This window comes from Macaca nemestrina, chromosome 20 (genome assembly GCF_043159975.1).
Source record: "Macaca nemestrina isolate mMacNem1 chromosome 20, mMacNem.hap1, whole genome shotgun sequence".
NCBI lineage: Eukaryota > Metazoa > Chordata > Mammalia > Primates > Cercopithecidae > Macaca > Macaca nemestrina.
In genome coordinates this window covers 44,901,780-44,921,346 of record NC_092144.1, presented here as the reverse complement: position 1 = coordinate 44,921,346, position 19,567 = coordinate 44,901,780, and the positions used below count along the sequence as shown (strand labels likewise).

Genomic DNA, 19,567 nt, shown 5'->3' with positions numbered 1-19,567 from the left:
CTTCTGCAAAGTCCCTGGTGGGGGCTAAGAAGAGAACATCGCTTTACAGGGCTGCTGTTAGATGCTAAGGAAACCATTCGAGTGACACACAGAGCATACCCAGCCCACAGTGAATAGTCCGAGTTCAGTAAACGTTCAGCCACCATAGAGAGTGTTGTAAGCACTGCAGGGTGTGGTGGCTTCTGCCTGTAATTCCAGCACTTTGGGAGGCTAAGGCGGGTGGTTCACCTGAGGTCAGGAGTTTGAGACCAGCCTGGCCAACATGGTGAAACCCTGTCTCTACTAAAAGTACAAAAGTTAGCCAGGTGTGGTGGTGCGTGCCTGTAATCCCAGCTACTCAGGAGGCTGAGGCAGGAGAATCGCTTGAACCCAGGAGGCAGAGGTTGCAGTGAGCCGAGAGTGCACCATTGCACTCCAGCCTGGGTGACTCAATCTCAAAAAAAAAAAAAAAGTGTGGGAGCACCCTCCTCTTCCATGCCTCTTCAGGCATGTGCTATTTAGACTGAAAGAGGACACTCTGCAGCCAGCCGATCTGGTTCTCACTCCATTACATCCTAGCCTGTGACGGAGCCATATGAGAGTGACTCAACCCCTCCATGCCTCAGTTTCCCCATCTGTAAAGGGTCTTGTCGCCTCAAAGGGTTATTGGAAGGTTAAATAAGTTAGCACACGGAAGCCCTCAGCACAATGCCCATAGGAACAAACCTTGTGTTTGCTCTTCTTGTTGCTGAGGTTGTTCCCAGGGGCTCCCTGATCTCAGGGCAGGTTGACATGGGGGGATCTGGGCGGGGGGAGCAGCCCAGGAGGGAATGCCTGAGGCACCCAGGCCTAGAGGTCACCCCAAGGAGCCCTGTAATCAGCTGTGGTCGGGCGGTTCTGCTCCACGCCCCCGCCCTCCCTGGATATATCAGGACTGGACCAGGCCCAGGCTCTGTCGGGTGGGAGCACAGGCACCGGGCACCATGGGGAAGGCTGTGAGTGGGGCCCAGGGGTCCGGGGTGTGGTGGGGACAGGGGTTGCAGTGGAATCTGAGGCCTCCCTCCCTCCATCCCATCCATCCCCAGGAGAACTACGAGCTCTACTCGGTGGAGCTGGGTCCTGGCCCTGGCGGGGACATGGCTGCCAAGATGAGCAAGAAGAAGAAGGCGGGCGGCGGGGGTGGCAAGAGGAAGGAGAAGCTGGAGAACATGAAGAAGGAGATGGAGATTGTGAGCTCTGGCTGGGGAGGGGCGGGAGCTGGAGGGTGGGCTGGTAACCAGGCAAGTGGGTGGGGAGGGGGCCAGGAGAGCCCAGAACAAGCATCCTGCCCCACCCCACCACACAGAATGACCACCAGCTGTCAGTGGCGGAGCTGGAACAGAAATACCAGACCAGTGCCACCAAGGTGAGCTGGAGACTGGGAGGGTACAGAGAGGGGAGGGGGAGAGAGGGAGGGAGAGGGAGATGGAAGGAGGGAGATGGAGAGAGGGAGAGAGAGAGGGAGATGGAAAGAGGGAGAGAGGGAAAGGGAGAGATGAAGAGAGGAAGATATGGAGAGATGGAGAGAGGGAGGGGGGAGAGGGAGAGGGAAAGAGAGAGATGGAGAGAGGGAGGGAGAGAGGGAGAGGGAGAGATAGAGGGAGAGGGAAAGGGAGAGATGGAGAGAGGAAGATATGGAGAGAGGGAGAGAGGGAAGGAGGGAGGGAGGGAAGGAGAGAGGGAAGGAGATGGAGAGGGGAGAAAGAGGGAGAGAGGGAGAGAAGGAAAGAGACAGGGAGGGAGATGGAGAGAGGGAAGAGAGGGAGAGGGAGAGAAGGGAGAAAGCATTAGAGAGAAAGGGTTAGACACAGAGATGGAGAGAGGAGTAGATGAAAAGAGATAGCAACACAGAAAAGGCAGAGACAAATACGGAGAGAGCAGCAGGAGAGAGACACACAGAAAGGTGAATGAGGAGAGACAGACAAAGGGAGAGATGAAGGAGGGAGGGAGAGACGGGGTGGGGGCTGGAACCAAGAGACAAAGAGATGAGAAGGAGCAGGACAGACCGAGCTGGGGAAGTGAAACCGAGGCAGGGGGCTTCCTTCAGGGTGTGCATGTGGAGGAAAGTCCCCAGCACTGCCTCGCCCTACCCCTCTGTCCCAGGGCCTGTCTGCGAGCCTGGCTGCCGAGCTGCTGCTGCGGGACGGGCCCAACGCGCTGCGGCCACCACGGGGCACCCCAGAGTATGTCAAGTTCGCAAGGCAGCTGGCTGGGGGCCTGCAGTGCCTCATGTGGGTGGCTGCCGCCATCTGCCTCATCGCCTTTGCCATCCAGGCCAGTGAGGGGGACCTCACCACCGACGACAATGTGAGTCATGTTGCGGGGGCAGGCTCGGGACATGGGGACCTGGGAATGCAGTACACTGAGAATGGGACTTGGGACAAGAGGGGCAGAGGAGGATGGGGATAGAGGAACACGAAAGGCAGTCTCAAGACAGGGGTCACGGCAGGTGGAGGACATTGGGATATGGATGGGGCAGACCTAAGGACACAGGGACACTGGGGTGAATCTCGGGTATGGGGACATAGGTGGGGGCATAAAGAGTATGGCAATGCAATACGTAAGAGATGGGACTTGGAGGCCGGGTGCATGGTTCACGCCTGTAATCCCAGCACTTTGGGAGGCTGAGGCAGGCAGATCACCTGAGGTCAGGAGTTTGAGACCAGCCTGGCCAACCTGGCAAAGAATGGTGGGAACCCAGGAGGCGGAGCTTGCAGTGAGCTGAGATCCGGCCACTGCACTCCAGCCTGGGTGACAGAGCAAGACTCCATCTCAAAAAAAAAAAAAAAAAGATTCTCCTGCCTCAGCCTCCCGAGTAGCTGGGACTACAGGCGCCCACCACCTCACTCGGCTACTTTTTTGTATTTTTTAGTAGAGACGGGGTTTCACCGTGTTAGCCAGGATGGTCTCGATCTCCTGACCTCGTGATCCGCCCGTCTCGGCCTCCCAAAGTGCTGGGATTACAGGCTAGAGCCACCACTCCCGGCCTTGGAGAATCATTTGAACCCGGGAGGTGGAGGTTGCAGTGAGCCGAGACCGTGCCACTGCCACTCCAGCCTGGGTGACAGAGTGAGACTACATCTTAAAAAAAATAAAACAGAGATGGGACTTGGAAGCAGAGGACATGCAGTGCAGACACAGGACAGACTGGGGCATGCAGAACAGGAGACCCTGGGACTCAGACATGGGACACCACGGCAGGGATACAAGCCTCAGGACACAGCACATGGAGAAACACAAAACATGAGACATAGAAGCACAGAGACAGAGAGAAAATGGAGGTGCAAGGCAAGGGACATTGGACATATGGCAGAGATCAGGGCAAGGGACATGGGGACTCAGGGACATGTGACATCGGACAGAGGCTCGAAAAGTCATGGCTGTGGGACACAGGATGGGCACTTGGAGATACGCAGACATGGGAGACACAGGACACAGTGACTGGGGAGCTGGAACACGGGGGCCATGGCCACGGAGGACACAAACCATGACATACAAGGTCTGCAGCACATGCAGGGATGGGGATGTGAAGACGCAGGGACAAGGGGGCCCAGGGGACACAAAGGTGGCAGCAGATTATGGAAAACCCAGGATGTGAAACTGGAGACACGGGGAATACAGGCCATGGGGACAGGAGGAGACATGGGACAGTGGACATGGGGAATGCAAGGCTTGGGGACACAGGAGAAGGGAATGTGTCAGACCAAGGCACACAGCGATATGGGGCACAAGTCACAGATATGGGGACACGGAAGATTGAGGATTCAGGGCCAGAGGATATGAAATATAGACAGGAACACAAGACACTGAGAAGACTGGGCAGGCCGAGTGTGGGGTATGAGGGACGTGGGAAGGGGGCTAAAGGCTACAGGGAATGGTGCATGAGCTTCCTAGTAGGCGGGGAAAAGCATGGGGAAAACCAAGAACATCAGAGCCCCAGGGAGCAGGCGGGTGGCCTCAGGTAGGCAGCTTCCAGCCCCTCTGAATAACCCCAGCCCTGTCCCTGTCCCCAGCTGTACCTGGCAATCGCTCTCATTGCTGTGGTTGTCGTCACCGGCTGCTTTGGCTACTACCAGGAATTCAAGAGCACCAATATCATCGCCAGCTTTAAGAACCTTGTGCCACAGGTGGGTTCCCCAGCACCCAGCCACTCCAGATCCCAGAGACTCCAGACTGCTCGGGTAGCCTCCTCCCATCAGGCTCAACCTGCCCCTCATCCGTGGCTTCCATCTTTCCCCATGGGTCCCAGTTCTCTCCATCCTCTACCTCTCCACATGCAGCAGCTCCCACCCCCTCAAAGTCCACCTCAACTTTGGCGTCCCTGCCCCGCAGCAAGCCACTGTCATCCGCGATGGAGACAAGTTCCAGATCAACGCCGACCAGCTGGTGGTGGGCGACCTGGTGGAGATGAAAGGCGGGGACAGAGTGCCTGCCGACATCCGCATCCTGGCGGCCCAGGGCTGCAAGGTGGACAACTCCTCACTGACCGGGGAGTCCGAGCCGCAGACCCGCTCACCCGAGTGCACGCACGAGAGTCCCTTGGAGACCCGCAACATCGCCTTCTTCTCCACCATGTGCCTTGAGGGTCTGTCCACTGGGCCTGCCCGCCCAGTAACTGCTGCCTCCACTGGTCCTTCTCCTCTACCTTCTAGGACAGGGGGCTTCTGCCTCCCTGTCTCTCCCCTGCATGACTGCCACCTCCCCGGGGCACACTGCTTCTCTGTCTCCCACTGTCGCTCCCTTCTCCCCAGGTCACATCCTCCACTGGTGGTGACTGACTGTCCGTCAGCTCACACGGCAGTGCACACCCCACTGCTGCCCCCTATGCCTGAGTCACTCCTTGGCCCCCCTGCAGGCACCGCGCAGGGCCTGGTGGTGAACACAGGCGACCGCACCATCATTGGGCGTATCGCGTCACTGGCGTCGGGGGTGGAAAACGAGAAGACGCCCATTGCTATCGAGATCGAGCATTTTGTGGACATCATCGCAGGCCTGGCCATTCTCTTCGGTGCCACGTTTTTTATCGTGGCCATGTGCATTGGCTACACCTTCTTGCGGGCCATGGTCTTTTTCATGGCCATCGTGGTGGCCTATGTGCCTGAGGGGCTGCTGGCCACTGTCACAGTGAGTGGGGGCAGGCGGGAATGCAGGGAGCTGAGGGGCCTACCCAACCATCTGTTCTTTCCTCCACACTTCCCCCATCACCTCCCTGCCTGTCCATCTGTTCACTCAGCTCCCATCCACTCTCCCACCTTCCCATCACCCACTCATTCAGCAAGTGCATCCTGATGCAAGCCTGCCACACATGGAGGGTACAGAGACGATGAGGCCAGGTCCTTAACTGGAAGAGGCTGAGGTCCTGTGCAGGCAGCCAGCATATCACAGGGCCTCCCACAGTCAGCACCCAGCCCCAGACCAGCCCCCAGGAAGGTGCGGGGAAGGTTCCTCTTCTCATTTTGATTGTGTGAAGAGAATTTTCAGAACCTCAGCTGGGACAGCTCAGAGAGGGGCCTGGCTACTGTATCTGGGCAGACTGGGGAAGGAGTCCCAAACAAAGCACAGGCTCAACAAAAGCTGAGGCCAAGAAACAAACACCTGGTTTTTGCAGAAGCACGTTGCACACGCAATCCCGTGGCTGGGGTAAAGCCTTCCAGGTTCTGTGAGGTGGGGAAGAGGACTGGAAGCAAGGGTGGATCCCCAGCCTGCGGTGCTCACCCCTTCCCCAGGTCTGCCTGTCCCTGACAGCCAAGCGCCTGGCCAGTAAGAACTGCGTGGTCAAGAACCTGGAGGCGGTGGAGACATTGGGCTCCACCTCAGTGATCTGCTCAGACAAGACAGGGACTCTCACTCAGAACCGCATGACTGTGTCCCATCTGTGGTTTGACAACCACATCCACACAGCTGACACCACAGAAGACCAGTCAGGTGTGGGGCAGGGAGGGCACAGGCGCCAGGGCAGGATCTGGTGGATGGTGGAGACCTGAAGGGGGCTAGGGAGGTAGTGAGGGCTTTGTACGAAGGCAGGGCGGCTCGGCTCCAGGTCTCAAAGGAGACTCGATACTGGGTCTAGAGGGAAGGGTCATCCTGGGGTTGGGTCCCTCAGGGTTGGGTGGAACCCAATCCCACCCAGGTCTGGGGAGGGGGCCCGCGACATGAGCCTAGGAGGAGGGGGCTCTGTTCTGGTCTGGGAGAGCCGCCATGCGGGACCCAGCCTGGACGCCTGGTCTGCAGGGCAGACTTTTGACCAGTCCTCGGAGACGTGGCGGGCGCTGTGCCGGGTGCTCACCCTGTGCAACCGCGCTGCCTTCAAGTCCGGCCAGGATGCAGTGCCCGTGCCCAAGGTGAGAGCGAGGGGGCCTCCAGGGAATCCCGGGAGGCAAGTGTAGCCGGCTTCGCCCCTGACACCGGTCCCCGCTTCCAGCGCATCGTGATCGGAGACGCGTCGGAGACGGCGCTGCTCAAGTTCTCCGAGCTGACGCTGGGCAACGCCATGGGCTACCGCGACCGCTTCCCAAAAGTCTGCGAGATCCCCTTCAACTCCACCAACAAGTTCCAGGTGCGCAGCCGGCCCCGCCCACGGCCTGGTCCCGCATCTCGGGCCCCGCCCCAGGCCACACCCACATCAGGAGGGCCACGCGGGGCTTCGCTCCCAGTTTCCTCTCTCCGCAGCCAAACCCCACCCCATCTCCCGCTCTGCCTATGGCCCCGCCCACCAGAGGCAAGGTCCCGCTCACCACCCAGCCCCGCCCACAGCTTCTCCTCGGCGGGACTCTCCTTGAGGAGCACCTCGCTCTCTAAATCCCGCCCCCAGCCCGCAACTCCGCACCCTAATTCTGTTCATTCCCTGCGCCCAGGACCCCAAATATGCGCCTAGCCCCGCCTTAAAGCTCACCTTCTACCAAGGACCTCTCTACACAAGGTCCCCATCTTCCACCTTCACTCTTCCCCGCAGCTCTCAGGCCCCGCACCAAGCTCTCGGCCCCGCCCCTCTCCTCAGCCCCGCCCTGTTCCTCCGCCCATATCCCCGCCCCTCCCCGCCCACAGCTGTCCATCCATACGCTGGAGGACCCGCGGGACCCGCGACACTTGCTGGTGATGAAGGGCGCCCCCGAGCGCGTGCTGGAGCGCTGCAGCTCCATCCTTATCAAGGGCCAGGAACTGCCGCTGGACGAGCAGTGGCGCGAGGCCTTCCAGACCGCCTACCTCAGCCTGGGAGGCCTGGGCGAACGCGTGCTCGGTGAGATCCCTGGGCAGAGGAGGAGACTCTAGGTGGGAGGAGGAGCTAGCACAGACTCTGCCCACCCCGCCAGGCCCAGCCCTGACCGTCCGCATCCCTGGCTGCTGGCTGATCTGTCCCAGTCCACAGCCTCACCCTTGACTTTCCTTGTACCAGTCCTGACCCCTGTCTGTCCTCACTTTCTACCTTGACCCCAGTCCTCACCTGGACTTTTCATCCTTATCCTGACCTCTGACCTCTCCCAATTTTTGTCCTGACGCCTTAAACTTCCCTGCCTCTACCCTAGAAAACAGATCTGTGGTCCAATTCTGGGCCTTTTACTTGCTGTGTGACCTCTGGCAAGAAATGTCCCCTCTCTGAGCCTCAGTTTCCTCATCTGTAAGATGAGAATGGGCCTCAAGGGTGGTTGTGAGGGTAGATTCAGATAATGTGAGTGAAGGGGTTAGCACAGGGTCAGACATCCATAGATGTTTGGTGCAACGGGCCTGGTTATTTTACTCATTTCCTGGCCCTGCTAAGGAAGGGTCTGCCCAGGGCTCCTCCCTGACTTCCCCGTTTCCGGCCAGGCTTTTGCCAGCTCTACCTGAATGAGAAGGACTACCCGCCCGGCTATGCCTTCGATGTGGAGGACATGAACTTTCCATCTAGCGGCCTCTGCTTTGCGGGACTTGTATCCATGATTGACCCACCCCGGGCCACCGTCCCTGATGCTGTGCTCAAGTGTCGCACGGCAGGCATCCGGGTATGCCACTGTGGGGAGGAACAAGTGGGGTGAGGACAGAAGATGGCAGCAGAATTTGGGTTGAAGAACCCCATGACAAACCCATCTGAAACTGGCTTGAGCAAAAATGCATTGGTTTATGATACTGAAAAATTCTGGGGAATTAAGCTTCAGGTATAGCTGGATCCAGGAGCTCAGGGTCATTAGGAATTTTCCTTTCTCCATGTCTCAGCTCTGCTCTTTGCTCTGCTGGCTTTATTTGCAAGCACTCCCTCCACTTGGGGACACACACACCCCTGCTCAAGCAGCTCGAACTTAACTCCCACCTGTTTAGCCACCCCATAAAAAGAGAGTGCCTCTTTTTCAGTAGCATCAGATTGGGTCACTCATTCATCCCTGAGCCAGTCACTGTGGCTGGGGGATGGAAGACCTTGATTGGCCAGATCTGGGCTTTCTTGCCCAGTCTTAGCCAGGGACTTCACTGCAACCGATGGTCTAGGGAAGAGGAGTGGTTCCCCAAACACAAAACAAGGGTGGGAAACCCAAGGCCAGGCAGGCAGTGCCCAAGCCCTTCCTATGTCTCTAAGGCCCTGTTAGATCAGGGCCTTGTTACCTTTCTAAGCTCGTTCCTTAGCCCTCTTTGCTTGTTCACTCCTCTGCGGTTATGCTGTCCTCCCTGCTGTTCCTCCGACAGTTTGGGCCTGTCCTCACCTCAGGGCCTTTGCACCTGCTGTTCCCTCTCCCGGGAGCACTCTTCCCCCAGCTTTCCATGTGGCCAACTCTCTCGCCTCTTACAGGTCTCTGCTCAGATGTCACCTTCTCAATAAGCCCTTCCCTGGGTACACTTAAAATCGAGTCACCATTTTCTCCACCAAGCTTAATATGTTTTTCCCACCTTGTAACATACTATATAATTCATTTCTTTATTTTCTGTCACCCGCACTAGAATGTCAGCTCCTCAAGGACGGGGATTTTTGTCTCTTTTGTCTCTGCTATATCCCAGACATGTAGCAGGTGGTCACGCTTGGTCAAGTAAATGAACACGTGTATCAGCAGATGTCTCCCAGGGAGGACGGGGGATTGGGCTGATCTGAAGGGGTCAGGGATCCACTGGTTCCACCTACAGGTGATCATGGTGACGGGTGACCACCCTATCACCGCCAAGGCCATTGCAGCCAGTGTGGGCATCATCTCGGAAGGCAGTGAGACGGTGGAGGACATCGCTGCCCGCCTCCGTGTGCCCGTGGACCAGGTTAATCGCAAGTAAGCCCCCCTCAGACCTCTCGGGGTTCTCCCCACATCTGGCACAGACTAAGGTCCCAGTGAGGTCTTCCCATCTCCTCCCCAGGGACGCCCGTGCCTGTGTGATCAATGGCATGCAGCTGAAGGACATGGACCCATCGGAGCTGGTCGAAGCCCTGCGCACCCACCCCGAGATGGTGTTTGCGCGCACCAGCCCCCAGCAGAAGCTGGTGATCGTGGAGAGCTGCCAGCGGCTGGTGAGCCCTGCTGATGAGGGCGGGCAGGCGGGCAGAGGGGCGGGGCTGGTCCTGGGCCAGCCTCTCACTGACCACCCGCCCACCCGCCTGCACCCGCTGCCTGCAGGGTGCGATTGTGGCCGTCACAGGGGATGGTGTGAATGACTCCCCAGCTCTGAAGAAGGCAGACATCGGAGTAGCCATGGGCATCGCTGGCTCGGATGCTGCCAAAAATGCAGCTGACATGATCCTGCTGGATGACAACTTCGCCTCCATTGTGACAGGCGTGGAGCAGGGTCCGGGCCAGGCCAGGGAGGGGGTAGGCGGTGTGGGCACAGGAGGGAGAGGGCTGTGAGGAGGCTGAGGTGCCTGCCCGACCCCACAGGTCGACTGATCTTTGACAACCTGAAGAAGTCTATTGCCTACACGTTGACCAAGAACATCCCGGAGCTGACGCCCTACCTCATCTACATCACCGTCAGCGTGCCCCTGCCCCTCGGGTGCATCACCATCCTCTTCATCGAACTCTGCACTGACATTGTGAGTCCATAGCCCAGGGTACCCATCCACAGGGTGCCCAGAGACACTTGCCCACAGATGGACAGGAGGGGCAGAGACCACCACAGACACTCTTGGGCACAGAGTGACAGACAAGACCTGTGTGTGCAATGACAGCCAGTGCAGGACACACGGCTGGCAGGCAGGTGGACAGACCTAAATGGACAGACCTACAGCCATGCATACACAGGTGGACACTCAGGTAGGCCCGGGCCGACATGCACACATGGGGACTCAGATACAGATACGCAGACAGAGATGGAAACAGAACAGGTATCTAGCCTAATCTGAATCACAGACACGTGCCCCTAAACAGACATGGACAAATAAATGCCCTCAGATAGACCCCATCGCAGACAGACGGAAAAGAGCCACAGATACAGTCATGAATGCAGACAGAGGTATGGCTGGGTTGACAGGTATTTATTCTGTAACATTTACATAGTGCTTTTTCTGGGCCAGACACACAATCATTTCCTTAATATTGTACTCCTAACCACGCTATGAGATGAGTTTTCTTACTATCACCCCTACTTTACTGATGAGCTCATCGAGGCATAGACAGGTAGAGTGGCTTGTCCTAGGTCACTGGGCAAATAAGTGGCCTGGCTGTGCCTTGAGTCCGGGCAGTCACAGGTCCCACAGCCTGTGGTCGTGGTCAGTATGCTCTGCTGCCACTCTAGGCACAAGCAGATAAGGGGGCACAGTGACACCAAGAGACTGAAGATACACAGAGATAGGGAGTAACGCAGAAACGCACAAAAGCAGAGATACAGTCACAAGAGAATTATATCGGAGACAGGGACGGAGAAACAGAGTGAGGAACAGAAAGAGAGAGAGAGGGAGACAGAGGGAGAAGATAAAAGCAGATGTTCTTATGAAGCTGGACACCAGGGGCCCAGGCTGTCCAGGCTGGTGTAGCTGTGCCATCCCTGCAGGTCCTGCCTGCTAACCTCAGTCCTGTTCCTGCCCACAAGTGGGGGAAGGGGGACCCGGAGTGGAGGGGACAGGGGCCCAGCCAAACCCTCAGTCCCAGTTCCTTCCACTCCTGGCCAGTTCCCATCTGTGTCCCTGGCGTATGAAAAAGCCGAGAGCGACATCATGCACCTGCGTCCACGCAACCCAAAGCGCGACAGATTGGTCAACGAGCCTCTGGCTGCCTACTCCTACTTCCAGATTGGTGGGTGCCCATGGGCCAGGGAGCCTGGAGGTGGGGGGCTCTGCGCTGGGCTGCTCGCCTGCCCCAGGCTCTGCCTTGGGCTCTGGCTGGTTCTGGACCTGGGTGTCTGCATTTGGTCCTGGGTCTCCATTGTCCTCCGTGTCCCTCTCTGTGACGATCTCTCTGGTTCCACTGTGTCCCTGCTCTGTCTCTGACCTTGCTCTCCATGACCCTGTCATTGCCTATTTCTGTCTTTTTGGGTCCTGGATGTGTCTTTTTCTCTCTGTCCCTGCTTCTGTCTCTCTCTGCCTCTGTGTCTCTTTCTGTTTCTGCATCCCTGTCTCTGTGTCCTTGACCTTCTTTGTGTATCTGTGTCCCTGTCTCTTCATATCCTTGTCTCTCTTCCCGTGTCCGTCTCTGTATGTCCTTGACCTTTGTGTATCTGTGTCCCTGTCTCTCCATGTCCCTCTCTTCCCATGTCCCTGTCTCTGTGTCCATCTCTGTCTCCCTGTGTCCCCTTGCCTCTCTCCAGGTGCCATTCAGTCCTTTGCTGGCTTCACTGACTACTTCACGGCCATGGCCCAGGAGGGCTGGTTCCCACTGCTGTGCGTGGGGCTGCGGGCGCAGTGGGAGGACCACCACCTACAAGATCTGCAGGACAGCTACGGCCAGGAGTGGGTGAGCCTCGCCCCATCCCTCCCATCCCTGGGCTCCCTCCTTCCCAGGGCCACTTGCCTTATGTGCAGTCCACTTGTTCCTCCACATGTGACTGAGTTCAGCCACAGTATCCCGGACACCCAGACTCCCTGCCAGTTCTGGGGGCCAGGACCTTTCCCACCATCTCCAGCTGCAAACTCCTGCTTCTGATGATGGCAACTGCAGATGGGTGTCTCTGCCCTGACACTAACGCATCATCTCAGATGTGGAACCAGGCCTCTAGTCTGCTATTTTCCCTACAGCATCACTCCACAGGGTATTTGCACATGTGGCCCATTTTAATGAAGGTGTGGAGCACAGTGAGGCTAGATTTGGCCAGCAGATGTGTTTAGTTCAGCTGTAGAGTTCCATACAGATGAGGATATTTCCCTTAAACATTTTCTGTCATGGTTAAGATAGACATTGAAGCCAGACCGTTTGAACTCATGGTCTGGTACTGCTCCTCACAAGCTGTGTAACCCTGGGCAGGTTGCTTTGCCTCGCTGTGCCTGTTTTTTCACCTGCAAAGTGGAGAGAATACCAAAGTCTACCTCAGTGGTTTTTAGTTTGTTCCCAGACCAGCAGCATCAGCATCACCTGGGAACCTGTTTGAAACGCAAATTCTCAGGCTCTACCCCAGCCCTCTGGGAGCCCTTGCGGGGATTCTCATGCATGTTCAAGTTCCAGCACCACTGATTTACCTCCTAGGGTTACCCAGAGGATTAAATGAGCTAATGCACATGCAACACTGGAGCAGTCGGGGATCCCCACAGTTAGCTGGTCTTAGAAGGAGCTGTGTTGCCAGGCATGGTGGCGCATGCTTGTAATTCCAGCTACTTGGGAGGCTAAGGCAGGAGAATCTCCTGAACCTGGGATTTGGAGGTTGCAGTGAGCTAAGATCGCACCAGTGCACTCCAGCCTGGGTGATACAGCGAGACTCCATCTCAGAAAAAAAAAAAAAAAAAAGAAGTAGCTGTGTTGAAGAAATGGGCTACATAGTGGCTGCCCCCTTTAAATGGGGCACGTGCCCTCTGTTCCCCAAAGGACCGCGGTGCCTGCCTCACCTATTTTTGCCATCCGCCTGGCCCCTGGAGTCACTGGACTTTGCAAATCCCATCTGAGGATTTCAATTCCCCTTTCCCAGGCCCTTTCTTTTGGGTGCCTCCCCACTTCCACTATGAAAGCAGTCGGCCCAGCCTACTGTTTTCCCGGGCACTGTCATATAAGCTCTGCTAGGCTGAGGTTTCTGGGCCCCAGTCTGGGGTCCTGCACACCTGACAGACTCTGCCTCTCGCCTTCCCCCCACCTCCCACCCTCTGATGCAAGGCAGAGAGAGCATTTAGGGGTTCACAGCCCTGGGACCCTATGCCTGGTGGGCTGCAGAAGCTCTCCGCCGGGACTCAGGCTGTTTCCGTTTGCCCCTGGCCTGCAGACATTCGGGCAGCGCCTGTACCAGCAGTACACCTGCTATACCGTGTTCTTCATCAGCATCGAGGTGTGCCAGATCGCTGACGTCCTCATCCGCAAGACGCGCCGCCTCTCTGCCTTCCAGCAAGGCTTCTTCAGGTGTCCCTGGCGGGCCCCATTTCTGCCCTCCAACCCCTGGTCCCAACTCCCATCAGATCCTGACTGTGGTTTAGAACAGCCGGCAAATGCTAGCGGGTGCCGGTGCCAGATGCTGACATGCCAAAAAACTTTTCTAACTGACCAACAGCTCCCCCCAACGGCCCCCTCATTTCACTAAAGGGGTGGTGCTGAGAGGCCCGGGCCACTCCAGTGTTCAGCGTGTAGAACACCTCCCTGCTGCTGCTGACATCTGACCTACTTTGACCCACAGTATCCTGATTTGCATCACGTCCCCAATTCTTAATGGCCTGTCCTATCCTGCCCACCCCCAGGAATAAGATCCTGGTGATCGCCATCGTGTTCCAGGTCTGCATTGGCTGCTTCCTGTGCTACTGCCCCGGCATGCCCAACATCTTCAACTTCATGCCCATTCGGTGAGAGGCTGTGAGGGGCCAGGAGAGGGAGGGGGCTGTGAGGCACAGGCCTGGGATGGCCTTCACCTTGCCATGTGCCTTCAGGTTCCAGTGGTGGCTGGTCCCCCTGCCCTACGGCATCCTCATCTTCGTCTATGATGAGATCCGGAAGCTTGGAGTTCGCTGTTGCCCAGGGAGTGAGTGTGGAAACTGAGGGCCTGGGGGCGGGGGACTGAAACGTTTTCGAGCAGCTGCACCCACCTTTGATCCTCAACACTTGGCCTCCAAGCCCTTGACCCTCCATAGCAAACAGCACCAATCTCTGACCTCTCAGCCCCTGGCCCTGCCTAAGTGGCACCCCCAGCACTGAGTCTCCTTTCTCCCTCTCTCTCCCAGGCTGGTGGGACCAGGAACTCTACTATTAGAGGGACGGCTGCCTTCAAGCATCCCTGCAACTGCCACAGCAGGTGGGGGCGGGGCTCGTGGGAGCCTCTGGACAGCCACCAAGTCATCTGAGCAACCAAGAGTCCCAGCCCCACCAGAATCTGCTTCTGCAGCCCACGGCACCCCACATTTGGAGGGACCTGCCCACTCCCCTCCCCCATCCCCAAGTTTGCACCTCCCGGAGCAGCAGCACCTGGGCAGTCCTCTGAGCTGGCCTTGGGAAAGCTCCCACCTACGGTGGCGGTGGGGCTCTGACAGGGAGTACAGCTGGCCGCTCCTGCAGGGTGTTTCTGTCCTCAGGACTCCAGTCCAGGCAGGAGGGCTGCCCGGGGGCCCTTCGGTAAAGACATGATTGTGTCCTGGGCGATGGTAATAAAACCAACTCATGCTGACTGTGCTGTATCCGGTGCCAGGCACTGTTCTCAGCATCTCTCATTAGTACTTGTGATCTTCCACAGTCCTACACGTGGGGGCTGTTTATTCAGGGCTATATCTTCAGTGCCTAGGACACAGCCTGGCACATAGTAGGTGCTCAATAAACCTGCCTTGGGGAAATGATTCCTATTTCTTTGCCCAGGGTCATGGCATCTAAAGGCAAGCTGGGCCGTGACCACAGGCGCCCCCCATCACCTCTGGGCTTTCTCTGTTCTCAGCACCTTTCTCCCTCCTGGGGGCTCCCAGACACGAGGGGGCCCAAGTCATTTCCACATCAAGCATCCCCCACCCCCCACCGGTGTCTCCTCTCTGAGCCTACCTGCTTACTCCTCTGTCCCAGAAATGGCCAGTTCCTGAACAACTCCTGGAGGTCCCCTCCTCACACCCCTCACCTGAAAGGTTAACCCCATCCCCCCACCTCCCACCTCTGCTGCTCCTTTCCTAGCCTCTCTGTTCACTTCTCTTCCTCTTTCTTATGTAGCTTTCTCTGGCTAGGTCCTAGGCTTCTCCTTCCTTGTGACCACAGCCCCCCAGACCCGCATGGCTTCAGTTGTTTCTGCCGTGAGGTCCACATCTGTCCCCAGCTTCCCCCAGTGTCGGAGGTGACCTACACTGGCCTCTTCATCATCCTCCATATCCCCCATACCTGTACCCATGCACTGACCCAATCTGATAGTCCCACTGTCTCATCAGTGTGGGCTTACAGGCCCCAAACTCCAGTTATCCTGGAACTTTTTGCTCCTCCCTTACCTGTTACCACCCCACGGCGCCCCCTGCCGGTAAATAAATACACACAGCCCACTGATCACCAACACCTCCGCTTGGCTTCCAGTCGCTACCCTAACCCCACCAGCCCCGCTCTAGTCCAGCCCTGGCCTCCTGGCCTCAGCCTTCCCACTCCAGACAACAGCCATGCAGAGCTTCCTAAAGCCAAATCTGACCCTGTTCTTCCTCTGCCTAGAGCTCTCCATGGTTCCCAAAGCCTTCTGTGATCTGACCCCTGCCAGCTTCTGTAGTCTCACAAGCCTCCTTGAACTCATTCCAACCAGTTATGTTCCCTTGGGAAAAACAGGCCTCCTCTCTGACCTCAAGACCATTACCTCTGCCTTGCCCCAGTCACTCATTCTTTAGGTCTCAGCTCACATGTCCTCTGCTCAGGGGAGCCCGCACTGCTTCCACGGCAGGCCAGGCGGCTCCTCTGGATCCCCACAACCTGGTGTTTTCCCATCATAACCCTGATTACCTGCAGCCTGGCTCCCCACAGTCCAACCGCCCAGGCTTCACCGTCTTCTGCCAACTCAGCCCTAACCACTCCAGTCTCTCTCCCTGAACCCCATGTAAGCTGGGATTATTCCAGCTGGTAATTTCTGCAACCTACACTTATCTCAATGTATGTGGGGCATGGAAGTGTGGGAGAAAGTGACCTTGTCACAAGTCCACCCAGATAGACTGCCCCATCTACTTCGTTTCCACATCAAAGTCAAAGCGATCAATCACTCCCAGCTCCCGAGACCCGTGGACCCTGTCTTTATTCCAAACAATGAGAAAGAGTGGGCCTAGATGGCAGCTGCCCTGTCTGAGGGCAAATGCTCCCTCTGGAAACACTGAGACAGTCATAGCGAGCTTTCCTAGGCCTAACCTTAAAAAAAAATCATGGGCCGGGCACGGTGGCTCATGCCTATAATCCCAGCACTTTGGGAGGCTGAGGCGGACAGATCACAAGGTCAGGAGATCGAGACCATCCTGGCTAACTCGGTGAAACCCCGTCTCTACTAAAAATACAAAAAAATTAGCCGGGCGTGGTGGTAGTCCCAGCTATTTGGGAGGCTGAGGCAGGAGAATGGCGTGAACCCAGGAGGCGGAGCTTGCAGTGAGCCTAGATCGTGCCGCTGTACTCCAGCCTGGGCGACAGAGCGAGACTCCGTCTCAAAGGAAAAAAAAAAGAAAAAAATCATATGGAACCTTAACAGCCTGGAGGAAGAGGGGCAACTGCCCTAACCTACTCCCTGGGGTACCCCACTGGGAACGTCAGGGCTGGGGAACATCTTCCTGAGTGGGGAAGGTGTGTATCAAAGTGGAGCTTAAACATGACATCCAAAACTTCTGACACATCCCCCTCAGAGAGAGGCGGGGAGCTGGCTTCAGTGGACCAAGGAAGGCTGAGGATGGAGGGGGGCATCCAGGACAAGGTCAAAGCTGGGGGCCCCACTGCTCTGCTCCTTGGCTGCAGCTGTCTCTCCACTCCACCCTGAGAAGGCTCAGGCTGGGATCTGAGCTGAGGGCCATAGAACTGAGGAGCTCACAGTCACAACTCTCCCCCCAGCCTCATGCTGACCCCATGGCTTGAACGATGTTAAGAATCTGGCTGGGCATATTATTCTAGGGAGCAGTTTCAGAAAAGCTGATTTTGCTGGTTGGATAAAACCAAAGGCCGAGCAATTGGACTGTCCACTGTGTAACAAGGGGCTGCAAGTGGTTGCAAGCGGGAGGATGACCTGGTTACATGGGTTTCAGATAGATCCCCTGGCTGCCATACAGAGGATGGATTGGAGGGGGACACTGGGGCCGGGAGCCTCAGAGGTAACCAGCCCGGGAAGGACCTGTGTGGGGAGGCCCAGGTTGAGGCTGTGAGGAGAGGAAGAGCCCCCAAGGGCCTTCTCTTGGATTCTAGCTCCCCTCTATCACCTGTTCCCTGAGGGCCCTGGCCTCTGCCATTGCTCAAAGATCATCCAAACATTGTCTACTCCTGACAAACTAGGAGCCTGAGGAACAGGACATGGGACAAGCCAGTGACTGGCTAGCTTCCAGCTTGTCTACCTGGCTCCTGAGCCAGAACCAGGGCCTCTGGGACCTAGGTGGGCACGGTATTGGGAGACAGTTCCCAAGAGAGAGAGAAATGGAGGCAGCAGCAACTTTCCAAATACTGTTTACTTCACTAAAACCTGAAGCGAGTCAGGGAAAGGGTACATCAGTATCTGAGACACCAAGCCTAGGAGTGCACATTGACAACGGCGACGTACAGGGCCAAGGTGCTGAGGGCCAGCAGCCCCGTTACCACTGCTCGGGCCAGTAGGGCTGTCCAGCTGCCCAGTGAGCAGAGGTGGACGAAGGTCCTGCAGGAAAATGTCACCATGAGGGAGGGAGACTAGATAACCCACCCCACTTTGGACCCAGCCCTAAACCCCACCCAGCTCACTCCATCACGAAGGCCTTGTAGACACTGAGGAACATCAGTAGGAGGACAGCCGGCCGGAAGGTGTGGTACAGATCATAGCGTGTTATCATCCAGACCTGAGCAGATGCGACGATGTAATGGACCTGGAGGGAGGCGGAAAGTTGGGGCCAGGCCTCGATAGGAGTATGGCCGCCAGCAGAAATGTGTGTGTGGGAGAGCAGGACTGCCTACCAGACTGATGTTGGAGTCTATGCTCATCTGGATGTACTTCCAGTCAAACTCAATGCCCCGGGCTCCGACCCATAGGGGAATGCAGCTGAGGAAGGCAAAGGATGGGATTCTCCAGTACCCAGACACCTTCAGTACCAGGCTGTGAGCCCCTGCCCTCCAGCACCCCCGTGGAACCCAGGTGTCCCTTCTCAGGTGTCTGGGTTCCAGGCTGCTGCACGCACCGGGACATAATAAGCTCGGCGGTGGCCCAGCCCAGGGCAGCAACCATGATCTTGTACTCCCCCTTGCCGGCATTCCGGGACATGACAAGGTTTAGACCTATCAGGTCTGCCACATCCACGCTGGCCTTCATGAACTCCTGCGGGTCAGGTTGAGGCTTAAGTAAGCACAGGGGACAGGGAGCCCCGCTCCTGCATGCCCTGCCCTTCCCTGGCCCCTCTCACCCCAATGAAGTCATAGATGCCGCCTTCCCAGGTGGGAAAGAAAGTGGCCAAGAACAGCATCTGAGAAGAGAAAGCAGAAAGAGGTCACTTCAAGGTGAGGGGATCAAGATAAACCACGTGGGATTTGTGGGAAGTTCGTGGGTATGAGGAGGGCAGGACAGGTTCTGGGGACCCATCTGGAAGAGGAACCACCAGATGGTGGCAAGATTACAGGAATGGGGGAGATAGAGGATAGGTCCCCGGGTCCCCGAGGGGGCTGGAAGTTGGAGTTCTGGGTGATCACAGGGCATCTGAGTCAGGTTTGAAGGTGCTGCTCCTTGGGCAGTGTTAACAGCATGTAGGGAATCAGTGATCACTCTTAATCGCACCAAAAAAAAAAAAACACCTCTTAGCCAACCACACTACTGACGTTTTCTCAGTTTTACTAAGTGCGACGCAAAAGTTGCTTTTAGGCCTCTTCTCAGGTCGTGCCCTCTTTAAAGTCTATCCTTTCTAGGTATCCTGACGCCTCCCTACGCTGAGTCCCGAGGGCGGTCCCACCGTGGCGGGGGATACGCAACGGGGGCGGGTCCCTGGGTCTGCAGAGCCTGGGGGCCAGAACACGTGGATTCCGGCGGCCCTTACCTTGCAGAGTTGGACAAAGAGGTAGGTGACTCCAGCCTGGACGCATTTCCAGAAGGCGTTGTACTCGGACCTGGAGAAGCGGGAGGTGAGGCTCGGCCCGGGCCCCGCGCCCTCTCCGCCCCGCGCCCTTCCCGCACTCACAGGCCGCTGCACTTGTAGGTGATGAAGTAGGGGAAGTAGGCGAGAGCGAAGCAGTTCCCGAAGTGAAACAGGGTCATGACGCCGGCCGCCCGGTCCCGCCCGCGCGGGGATCGCGAGGCGGCGTCTCCGGCAGCGGGTCTCCGGCTCCGCCGGTACTTTCGCCACGGCCAGGGCCTGGCGCCCACCTGACTGGCGGGGGCCCGCGCGCGACCGTCTGGGATCAGTAGT

General features: G+C 57.2%; 2 protein-coding genes across 4 annotated transcripts; one reads left to right on the top strand and one right to left on the bottom strand.

The window, feature by feature from the left end:
- The first annotated feature begins 898 nt into the window (after positions 1 to 898).
- Positions 899 to 14,683, top strand: LOC105495516 (ATPase H+/K+ transporting subunit alpha). 3 transcript variants are annotated; one of them, XM_011765169.3, is made up of 22 exons: positions 901 to 974; positions 1,065 to 1,208; positions 1,325 to 1,384; positions 2,122 to 2,325; positions 4,032 to 4,145; positions 4,351 to 4,603; positions 4,874 to 5,142; positions 5,745 to 5,943; positions 6,250 to 6,359; positions 6,440 to 6,574; positions 7,063 to 7,255; positions 7,822 to 7,997; positions 9,103 to 9,239; positions 9,325 to 9,475; positions 9,582 to 9,750; positions 9,840 to 9,994; positions 11,069 to 11,192; positions 11,704 to 11,849; positions 13,300 to 13,433; positions 13,766 to 13,867; positions 13,952 to 14,043; positions 14,243 to 14,683. In XM_011765169.3, the coding sequence occupies exons 1-22, from the start codon at positions 963 to 965 to the stop codon at positions 14,269 to 14,271; spliced, it is 3,108 nt and encodes a 1,035-aa protein (XP_011763471.1). In that variant the 5' UTR covers positions 901 to 962; the 3' UTR covers positions 14,272 to 14,683. The 3 variants fall into 3 exon arrangements, with proteins under 3 accessions (XP_011763470.1, XP_011763471.1, XP_011763473.1); XM_011765168.3 differs by having other exon boundaries at positions 899 to 974; positions 4,351 to 5,142; XM_011765171.2 differs by lacking the exons at positions 901 to 974; positions 1,065 to 1,208; positions 1,325 to 1,384 and adding an exon at positions 1,658 to 1,921 and having other exon boundaries at positions 4,351 to 5,142.
- A 2,951-nt stretch (positions 14,684 to 17,634) lies between these two features.
- On the bottom strand, positions 17,635 to 19,548 carry LOC105495518 (transmembrane protein 147). The gene is made up of 7 exons (XM_011765172.3): positions 19,340 to 19,548; positions 19,199 to 19,268; positions 18,575 to 18,634; positions 18,353 to 18,489; positions 18,132 to 18,216; positions 17,922 to 18,043; positions 17,635 to 17,838 (listed from the first exon to the last, which is right to left on the bottom strand). Exons 1-7 carry the CDS (start codon positions 19,414 to 19,416, stop codon positions 17,715 to 17,717), a joined length of 675 nt encoding a protein of 224 aa, XP_011763474.1. The 5' UTR covers positions 19,417 to 19,548; the 3' UTR covers positions 17,635 to 17,714.
- Positions 19,549 to 19,567: the final 19 nt, after the last annotated feature.